The 11,028-nt window shown below is 43.9% G+C and overlaps 1 protein-coding gene across 1 annotated transcript; it reads left to right on the plus strand.

Annotated features, from left to right (window-relative positions):
* Positions 1–4,218: 4,218 nt before the first annotated feature.
* Positions 4,219–9,587, plus strand: foxj1b (forkhead box J1b). Its single transcript, XM_030399222.1, has 3 exons — positions 4,219–4,725; positions 4,845–5,506; positions 6,757–9,587. Exons 2-3 carry the CDS (start codon positions 4,913–4,915, stop codon positions 7,651–7,653), a joined length of 1,491 nt encoding a protein of 496 aa, XP_030255082.1. The 5' UTR covers positions 4,219–4,725; positions 4,845–4,912; the 3' UTR covers positions 7,654–9,587.
* Positions 9,588–11,028: the final 1,441 nt, after the last annotated feature.

The following is an 11,028-nucleotide window of genomic DNA, read 5'->3' on the forward strand; positions in this document are numbered from 1 at the left end:
TTTTCAGATTTCCACTTGTTAATGAACAGCAGGGTCAAATCCAGGTTTACACAACGTTTTTTTAAAAAGAAATCAAGCAACCAAAATGTCCGTTGTGGGCAACTTAAAGGAACAGTTTTGACAATTTAGGGAATATGATTATCCATTAAATTAAGAAGATTGGCGCCGCTCTCATGCTTGTACTTGTAAAGTGCGCAGCTATTGCCAGCAGCTAGCTAATGTAGCTTAACACACAGAGTAGAAACAAGGAGCTCACTGTCTCCGTGCATGTATTTTAAACTCACAAATGAACAAATTGCATCTCATTTGGTTAATTCACAAAAAGCATGTGGGTTTTTATTACCTTTGGACTGAGCCAGGCTAGCTGTTTCACCATGTTGTTACTTTTTGTGTTGAGCTTGGTTAGCCACATTGTCAAAATGGTTCCCTTTAAATTTGGAGCTTTGTCTGGACATGTTATTTTATTCCCTAACCCTGAACAAACCTTGTTGCTTGACAATTTAATTTAAGGCCTGTGCTTATTCAATTTCTTTCTGAGAGTAGCTAAGAAGATTGAAACAACTCTTATGTTTGTACCACAAACATGCCGTTATTGCCACATGGCTAACCTAGCTCGACACAAAAAGGGAAACAAAGTGAAACAGCTTCATTCATTTATTAGCCTTAAAACACAGCAAATAGCCGGGTTAGCTCCTTCCCCTTGTTTATAGCCTCCGCGTTAAGATAGGTGAGCAAGCTTCCGGCAATGGCTCATACCTGTACTTTGTGAATTAAAGAAACAGGATGTAATTTGTTAGATTTAACCACAGCACAGATTCAGGCCAGCACCTTTCATGTGCTTCCACTGTATGTGTTAAGCTAACATAGCTAGGCTGCTAGCCTCATCTTTACCGCACACACAGCTACAAGAGTGGTATCAATCTGTACAACCCTCAGCAAGAAAGTGAATATGAATATTTGACAGAGACAATGTTTAGGTTTATCCTGTTTTAATATAACGTGTCAAAAATTTGCTGATTTAATAACATTTTAAAACTCATAAAGGGAGACTTCCTGATGTCTATGCTCTACACAAGTTTGTTTATTGACCATTGACACGAAAATATCTACAACCTGTCCGCAGAAATGAAGTTGTGAGCTTCACAGTTTAGTAGCAGGAGGGATGAAGTGAAGGGACTTAACTTAATTGCTAATAGGAAAGGCATACTGGAGGAACAGTCCTCCTCAGCGGCCTCTTTCAGCCCTATTAGCTGTACTGTAGCAGTATTGTATGTGTGCTCAGTCCCTGCTGTTGGGACAGCCTGGCAACAATAAGAACAGCTGTCCAAACATTTGTCCGTCTCACCAGCATGCCCTTTGTCAAGAACCTGAACAAACCTGGAGACGTTTTTTAAAAAATCAAGCCCCCTTGACGACGTGCAGCAGCTGGCCTGACGTGTACGCGTTCTTTAAGTGTTGCAGCATCATCCATCCTCGGTGCCCTACACGGAATGCCAGCCCCTGTCAGCGCTCCAAGTCTTAAACCTCAGCAGATGTGCTGACAAAATGTGTTTGGGTGGAGGAGAGATGGCTGGCACTGCATGCGTTATGAAATATCCTCAGGCTTCAGGAGCAAGAGCCATCATTAATGCATGTGGGCCGCAGCTCTTGTAAAAATTACTTTCAGGCACCAGTTGTCATGTGGCCATGATTTTTTCAGTATACAGTGTTTGACTTACACCGAATCTACCTTTTCTTTAAAGGTGCACTAGATAGAGTTGGGGAAGAAATTTTAATTGGAAGAGAAGGATTTTTTTTTTTATGCCTAAACAAACTAAATAAACAAACTCTCTTCATTTTCATGACCAAATAAACTGAATAAGCAAACTGACCTTAAAGGACAACACAGTTTCATTCTGTTTTACTTTGTTTATATTTGGCGGACCCTGCCAACTTTCTAGCTACAAACAGTGTTCTGGGGACCTTATATTCCTCTGAGGGCTGCTTGTTTTTAGTCATGGTTACAATAAATATTTCAGAGTACTGTACACTGTAAATATTAAAATGCTAAGTTTGATTTTACATCTCCAAAACTACGTAGTGCCCCTTTAAGGAATGGCAGGAATCACTGCACTTAAGTACATACTCATACTTTATTTGAGTATTTTCATTTTCTGCTTCTTTACACCTCCACCTCACTACATTTTGGAGGCAAATGTTGTACATTTTACTCCACCTCATTGATTTGATAACTTTAGCTGCTACTTACTTTGCTGATTGTACGCTGCACTGGAGCCAAATAAGTGCAAAATGGATTTATTTTATTGACAAACATGTAACAAAATACGACAATCAGAACAATGAAAACGCTATAGCTCGTACACCTTGAATTTAATAGATTACTTTACTCTGTCATTCTGAGATAATCGATATTTCTGACTTTTTTCAAGTAGAGTAAACTTTTAGGATTTATATCGTAGTCATAAATCCACACATATGGTTCAATCAGGTGCCAGTGAACATTTTAAAAGTTGACTTTACTTTAAAAAAAAAAAGCAGTACATTTAAAGTAATGGTTTCCAGTATGTTTGTTAAGTAGGATCACTTTATCAGATTTCACCGTGTAACAAGTGACTTCTGTTTGTCTGACATGGCTGGCCACATCTCTCCCTTGAACAGAAAACAGAGCAAACGTACGAGGAACGGGATGGAAAAGTCGGACGTGACATTTGAGGAAAGCCAGGAAACTTTGCATCCGAGGAAATAAGAGTAGGGACATTTGCCAACCGTGTCCCTCCTCCTTAGAGTTAACTTTTCCAAACCCATGTGCCGTCAGTGCTCATCAAGTCTGGTGTACTTGCAATGCAGTAATAATCCACTGAGCGGCAGTGTTTCTACATGGTTGCTGTTCACCTCCACACACAGAATGAATGTTGCACTACAGTTACAGTTAACTGCCAACCAAATCTACCCGCACGTATAAAGTCAGCTAAAACTGAAGCTCTACAGAACCTGACAGTATGCTGGGTGCATGTTGATTGCAGTTGGACATTTCCTTTTGTTCATTTTCTTAAAAGAATGTCAAATATAAAAAGGTTGCTTTTGCCGGACCAGCATGACCGGGCATCATTCAATATCCGACATGCTACATGAGAAGTGACAGGAAATCAAAACATTGACAAAACAGTGACACATCCTCTAAAGGACAAGTCCAACCAAAAATGAAAATCCAGTCATTGTGTACTCTATTTGAAAATATGTTATTTACTCAACTTGAGGACAAGTTCGCGCACACAGATGTCTAGCTGCCAACGCTTTAAGCTTATCTAACTATAACAAAAAAACAAAACAAGATGGTCTCAGAGGAAAATAAGGTCTCCAGACCACTGTTTGAATCCGGAAAGGTGGCAGGGTCCGCCACATATAAACAAAGTAAAACAGTATGACATTGTGTTGCCCTTTAAGGTCAGTTTGTTTATTCAGTTTGTTTAGGGGTAAGAAATCTTCTTCTGGTTAAAATGTCTTCCCCAAAACTACATAGTGCCCCTTTAAAGGGGCATTGTGTAGTTTTGGAGAAGAAATTAAAACACAGATTTTTTATATTTACAATCTTGAGTTAATCATACAAACTCTATAAATAATATGTATTCACTATTTGAAGGTACAAAGGTGGCGGACAGCCAGCCGAGTTAAATGGAAACATTTTGTTAGTTTATGTGTTTGTTTGTTTTTTTCACATTTTAAAACAAGTCCCCATCTACTTAAGTTGTTTAGGAGAACGTTTTTTTTCACTCTGAGGCTCATGAATGTTTGTGCACTACAAAACTTCCCCCTAACTTTCCGTCAGCAGAGATAATGACTGAATTCTCTTCTTTTTGGTGGGGCAGACTTGTCCTTTAACTTCTGTCTCAGCTTATCTTCCATACATTAACAAGGTATTTGTTTTGAAACAGTGCGCATTTGCAAAAAGGATTAAGTCGGAACCCGCTGACAGGTAGACCGTCCACAGTGTGAAGGAATGACAAACACTGGCTGGTCGGGTGAGGTGGGCTGCGCTCCTGTGAGCGGGATGCGTGGCGCGTGTTTTTCAGCGCCAGCGGGGACCGAAGGGGCCGTGACGCGCGCCACAGAGGTCACATTACACACTGACTGCTGCGGTGAACCTGTAGTACACTCACATTCAGCAGAGGGCCGCTCCTTTTGAGTGAGCGTGTGTGGAGAGAGAGAAAGAGAGAGAGAGAGAGAGAGAGAGTTAAAGTGAAACCTGAAGGAGCGAGGCAAGGATAGCCAGCCAATCAGAAACCCCCCTCGGGCGTTTAAAGGGACGGTGGGCAGTCTCTCGGGGCTTTACGAGCGACTTCTCTTGGATCTCCCGCACATTCACGCGTCTCGACCTCCTGCAGACACTCAAACCGAGCCTGCTTCGCTCTGAGTCGGCATGGATCTGTCCTGACTCCGTTTCTTTTTCGTTCTTTTTTTTTACCTCCAAAAGAGCTGCGGCTGGATGCTCATCGGCCTCCTCCTCCTCCCTCCCCCCGCCGCACTTGTTGCGCAGAGACTGGATGCGCCGCTGAGTCCTTGGAGAGGAGACTAGAGAGGGGAGGAGAGGAGAGGAGGAGAGGATTGTAGAGGAGGGGAGGAGAGGAGAGGAGGGGAGGGGAGGGGAGGAGAGGAGAGGAGAGGCAGGAACGGACTGCAACAGGTGCACACAAGAGAAGATCCTCCTCCAGAAAGGCTGCACCGGAGGTAGGCGCATTACGCATCACTTGGCGTCTGCTTTGGGATATTTTGAACCAAACACTCTTCAATTCCCGGTGGTTTATTTGACATGTACCTAATCTTTACTTTCCCTCCTTCGACCGCAGGATAAAACAGAACTTTTAAATGCCGTTTTGAAGACCTTCTGGACATCTTCAGCCCTCACGAAGCCAGGATGCCGGTCCTCACCAGCCCCGACATCGCCAACAAGTTTAAGGAGAAATGGCTGGAGGTTTACCCGGAGGATCAGCTCACCGGGTCCGACTCCGGCCCCATGGACGACAGCCTCACCAGCCTCCACTGGCTCCAGAATTTCTCCATCATCAGCGCGGACCCGGAGCCACCCAACGGAGCCGGGCCGGGCTGCCCGTCCTCCCAGCAGCACCTCTGCCTCAAGCGGCTCGGCTTCCCCAGAGGCGGCACCGACTCTCCGTCCAGCCCGCCGGCCGGGGACACCGCCGCCACCGGGATGCCTCCGTACCTCGGGAGCCCCGTCACCTCCGGCAGCGACTCCACCACCGGCGCGGCGCCGAGCTTCTCCACCTGCGCGCACCCGGGGAGCGGCTACCCGCAGATCCCCATCCAGGCCAGCCCGCCTGTGGAGGTCGACTACAAGACCAACCCGAAAGTCAAACCGCCTTACTCTTACGCCTCGCTCATCTGCATGGCCATGCAGGCCAGCAAGCAGCCCAAAGTGACTCTGTCCACCATCTATAACTGGATAACGGAGAATTTCTGCTACTACAGACACGCGGAGCCCAGCTGGCAGGTAACCAGAGCGCCTCGCTCTCCTTCTATTATTGATGAGTCAGATAAATGGCGAGCTGAGGAGGAGAAGGAGGGAGCAACTGATCCCAGTGTCTCCACCAGACATCACACAGGGGCGTCTTTGTATCTAAATCATCAGAAGTGCCTCCAGCATGTCCACAGACTGATCCCAGCCTTGGACGAGTCTTCTTTAAAGGGGCACTGTGTAGTTTTTTAAAAGACTGACAAACTAAATAAGCAAACTCTCTTCATTGCCACCTGTATACCTCCAAACCTTTTTTTCCTCAGCTAAAAAGCTTGTTTATTCAGTCAGAGGATCAATATTTCTGACTTTGTACTATTACCTCATTGATATTGTAAATATAAAAATTCCAAGTTTGAATTCCTTCTCTAAAATGACATATTGCCCTTTTTAAAGGTTTAAAGGTGCACTGAGTCGTTTTTTCGACAGACAGTATATTCAGAAGTGAAAGATCTTTACTGACTTGTTCTTTTTGTGTCTAAACAAAGTAAATAACAGACTATTTGTTTTCTCAAGAGAACAAACAGACAAACTTAAAGGACAGCACAATTTCACACTGTTTCGCTTTGTTTATATGTGGCGGACCCTGCCACCTTTCTAGCTTCAAACATTGTTCTGGGGACTTTATTTTCCTCTGAGAACAGCTCGTTCTTCCCCCGTTATGGAAAAGATAAATATTTCTTTTTTTTTCTATAAATATTCCAAATCCGAGTTTGAATTTCTTTCTCCAAAAACCACGTAGTGCCCCTTTAATGAAAGGCACTTAGAAATTTCGATCTTCCAAGAGAAGAAGAGTGCTCATACAGTTTTTTTTTTTTTTTTTTTTGTCTGAGGGGAATGATGGTGCGGTGAAGAAAGCACTCTAATGTGTGTGTGTGTGTGTGTGTGTGTGCGTGTGTGCGTGCGTGCTTGTGTTAATGAGGGCTCCTGAGAGAGATGGCAGCTAAGCACAGCTGATCATGTTTGAAATGCGCAGAGCTTGCCTGCTACTAGAAAGCCTCATTAGGTACATTTGCTTTCCTATACAAACAACAATAATACACCCCTCCCCCCCCCCCCTCATCCTCCCCCCCTCCTCCCCCTCCTCCTCCTCAGCGCTTCTCGTCTCCCTTACAAAGACAAACTGGCACATTCGGTTTTTTGCATGGCTAACTCAAATTTTTGCTCAAAGCCAATGGGATCCTGTTAATTACCCTTTTCTCTCTCTCTCTCTCTCTTTCTTGTCACAGAACTCGATTCGCCACAACCTGTCGCTCAACAAGTGTTTCAAGAAGGTCCCCCGACAGAAAGACGAGCCGGGGAAGGGGGGCTTCTGGCAGATCGATCCGCAGTACGCTGACATGTTCGTCAACGGCATCTTCAAACGCAGGAGGATGTCTGCTAACCACTACAACAGCAGCAGCAGCAGCGGCGGCAGCAGTGGTGCTCACAGACAGAGCAAGCTGCTTCAGGGTTATCACAGCACCCAAAATGGCTTCCCCTACCAAGAGGTGGGCAGCAAACGGAAGCACCTGCCCTCCAAGAACAACATTAAGGCCATGAGGGCGACTGAGTCTCCTCTCTTGGCGACGGAGGCCCACAAAGCAGACATCCTGCGGGGGGACTTCGACCTGGCGTCCGTGTTCGACGACGTCCTCAGCGGGAACTGTAGCACCTTCGAGGACCTGGACATCAACACGGCGCTGAGCTCCCTCGGCTGCGAGATGGAGGTCTCCATGCAGGGGAGGCAGCACTCGGCTGGGCTGGGGAGGTGGTGCGGTGGCGGTGGCGGTGGCGGAGGGGACATCATGGGTCAGAGCCAGCACCTGAACCACCATCAGTCGTACGGTTTCATGGACCTGAGTGCCGCCTCCATGGACTGCACGGTCAGCATGGGCGACGTGCTCCACGTGCCGCAGCAGCACCCGCAGCAGGATCAGCTGCTGCAGGGCCACCACCACCTGCAGCAGTTCGACGAGCCCGCCGCGCTGTTCCAGGAGCAGCCCGAGGCGTCGGTGCTGCAGCCCTGGGAGGAGATCAAGGAGGAGGTGCACGCGATCCCCCTGACTCTGGATCAGAACTTCGGCCTGTGTGAGGGCTTCTTCACAGAGATGCAGCCGTGGGAGCGAGTGGAGGCCTATCTGTGACCTTTGACCTCACACCTCATTGACCCTTAATTATTGACCTGAACATCTCTGATTACTGGTCCAACCCTATAGTAGCCCCCAGAGGGCTTTGAACTACACTTCTTCATTCACTCCAGTCGGTCTGCAATACAGTGCGTTTGTAAGTTATTTTATGTCATGTTTACTTGTCCGTTTTGTTTAAAGGAGCAGTACGTAGCGTTGGAGAAGAAGAGAAAGACCTTCATTGGATGATTTAAAAAAAACTAAACAAACTAGATAAATTACCTCTCTTTGTTTTCATGACTGAATAAACAAACTAACCTTAGAGGAACAACACAATTCCATACTGTTTTTCTCTGTTTATATTTGGCGGACCCTGCCACCCCTCTAGCTCCAAACAGTGTTCTGGAAACCAGAACGGCTCGTTTGTTCAGTTATGATATCAGTTTTTACCTCATTATATTGTAAATATTAAAATTCCGAGTTCGAACCTCTTCTCCAAAACTGCGCAGTGCCCCTTTAAATACAAACACGATCAGGTCAAGCCTACCTTGAACTGCAGCTGTGATGCCAGCTGACAAAGATTCCCTTAAAAAAAGACATCAGTCTGACTGTTAAGTTAATTGGGCGACACGATTAGGGATTATTTCCAACCACTGACTTCCATTGAATGACAGGAAGCAGCGGGCAACATGCGATAACACAACAGAGACACTTTTATAAACCAGATTAAAGTTCCACGCGAACTGCGAGGGATTACGGCGCGCCGAAGAACGAGAGAAGGGACATTTTTATCCTTCAAGTTGGATTTTCTGGAACCAATGTGAGGCAGCTGACGGCAAGAGAACGTGTCGCCGGACTGGACCAAGCTGCGGCTACGTGACCAGGTGTTGTCGACGAGAGACGAAAAAAACCCAACCGCCCTCCCTTCAAAGCACTCTCCACAAACAAGCACTGTTGTGACAAGACCAAGAGGACAGGCAGGATTCTATTTTGCTACATTAGCATTAAAACGTTTTTTTTTTACTAACACGCAGCGAAACCAGTCATTCATCGCAACGGTCGATGTGTGACGATGAAAGATGAAGACCAGGATAGACATCGAGAGAAACTTTAAATTCATAGTCTGAGATTAGAGATCAGTCATTTATGGCTTTGTTATATAGTCAATTTAATATATATTCACTAAAAAGTAATATAGGATGAAGCTAGGCAGGAACATTTGTCTACAGACCTGGAATCGATCGCCTTCTCGTCATGTCATGAAAGTCGAACATTATGCACTTTGATAGGCGTCAGATTTAGGGGGAGCGGGAATGGCTTTGTTTTTTTGGGATTGTTTAGTTTGATATATTTTTTTTATCGTATTAATTCAAATGTTTCTCTAAAAGTTTACTGACCACAAATGGAAGTGATGCATTATGCTGTAATTGTCCACGTCGGATTCTTAATGAACAATGAACTCAACACCGCAATAAGTCTTTTGTTTTTCGCTTGAATATCCTGTTTTTTTCTCTCCAAATGTATACAACACTGGACATTTGTTGATTATATTTAGCCAAATTTGTTCATAAGGAATATGCAGTTCGTTGGTGTTTCTGTGTTGATTAATGATAAGAAAAAAAAAGTTCTGTTTTCTGTCACTGGGTGATGGATTTTCCCTTTTTGTCCTCATTTATTACTTTGGTGTCTTTTTTTTTGTATGATTCTTTTTTCATAAATCTGTGATGAGAACATAATAACTGTTGGTTTCGGGGGGGATGATGAGCAGGTACATATAAATCAAACTCTTAACGGCCAGATTTTTTCTTATTGTATCATATTGATCAAGTTTGATACGAACTCTCTAATCTTACCATGTTATTTTCATTTGTACTTTTTTAAGCTGGTAAAAATGCAATCATGCCTCGATGCAATAAATGGTGTCAATTAAAGAAAGAACAATAACACAAAAACATGTTGTATTCACTTGTCACCGTGAAGCAGACACACATGTTGGACTGCAATATGCCGCTGTGGTCGGGATTATTGTTTGACTTGGCGCTGTCTGTGTGTGTGTGTGTGTGTGTGTGTGTGTGTGTGTGTGTGTGCAATCAGGCGATAAAAAGGTCTATCAGGGTTTATTATTAATCAGCAGACAGGTCTGGCGAGGGGGTACATTAGTATAAACAGCTGTACAATATAATGTCATTTCCTACATTAGACAATAGCAAATTATAGGCTACCTTTAGCGTTACATTTGCTCAATGAAACTGTTCTGTTGAGGTGTGTATTCAACTCTATGACCATTTTAGAGACACGACAGTCAGGACTGCAACCAAAGTCACTCATCTTGATGAGTAACAAAGGTCAGAGTGGTGTATGGTCTTAGTAAAGCAGAAAAAGATTTAAATGAGATGAGATTTTAGAATATATAGTGATTTAATAATCTATTAGATAGGACTTCCCAAAGAAGAAAAAAAAGAAAGCAAGCCTGCTACGCTAGCAGCTGTACTTTAGAGCAGAATGCTTACATCAGTGCCCACATTGGCCATTCGAACATCATGATGCCATGCACGTATCATGTTCACCATATACACCATATCAGCTTAGTGTGTTAGCATGCTAACAATTTATAAATCGCACCAAACATTTCTGTTAAAATCTTTTTGGAACATTTGCAATATGTGACAAGACAAAGAATCTACAACTTCGTTAGTGGCTCTGAAAGATTAAATGCTAACGGCCTGCTAACTTAAAGTTACATATGCAAACGTTCGGTAGGTACAGTGTCTAACATGTTCAGTTTAGTGTGTTTAGAGTATAAGCATGCTTAAAGTTGCTAACGAGCACCACAAATGACTCCTCAAGACTTTAAATATTTGCAATATGCGACAAACAAGTTGTCGTCTGACAATATAGAATCTACAACCTCATCAATGGCTCTAAGAGGCTAAATGCTAAGTCAGCATGCTAACATACCAACAGTTGAATATGCTACTGTTTAGCAGGTATAAATCTACCATTTTCAGCATAGTTTGTTTAGTGTATTGGCATGGTAATATTTGTTAATTAGCACTAAACCTTCATTAACATAGGCTACCGCACAAATTGTTTGTCTGTCCTCATTTGCCGGCCTGCTCACCTGCTTCCCTTCTGATTTTACCTGTCTTCTGTAGCGTCCTGCGCCAACTGTCGGCTTGATACCGACTTCGTCAGCTCCCTTCATTGCATGTGTTCTACCTAGCACAATGCTTGCTTCACTCCTAAGCTTTTACTCCCACTGTAATTTTACTTGCACTATTATTGTATGAATGGCTAATCTAATACCTGGGCATTGAAAAATAGTTGAAAGTTTGGGCAAGCACAGTAACAGTATTCTCAATGTAGACTGTCACTGAAAATAAAAATTTGACA

Source organism: Sparus aurata, chromosome 20 (genome assembly GCF_900880675.1).
Source record: "Sparus aurata chromosome 20, fSpaAur1.1, whole genome shotgun sequence".
NCBI classification, from domain to species: domain Eukaryota; kingdom Metazoa; phylum Chordata; class Actinopteri; order Spariformes; family Sparidae; genus Sparus; species Sparus aurata.

Excerpts from the sequence above, each read along its gene's own strand:
- foxj1b (XM_030399222.1), top strand. The coding sequence starts at position 4,913 with ATGCCGGTCCTCACCAGCCCCGACATCGCCAACAAGTTTAAGGAGAAA. Across the intron at positions 5,507-6,756 it reads ACGCGGAGCCCAGCTGGCAG|AACTCGATTCGCCACAACCT; the intron begins GTAACCAGAGCG and ends TTCTTGTCACAG.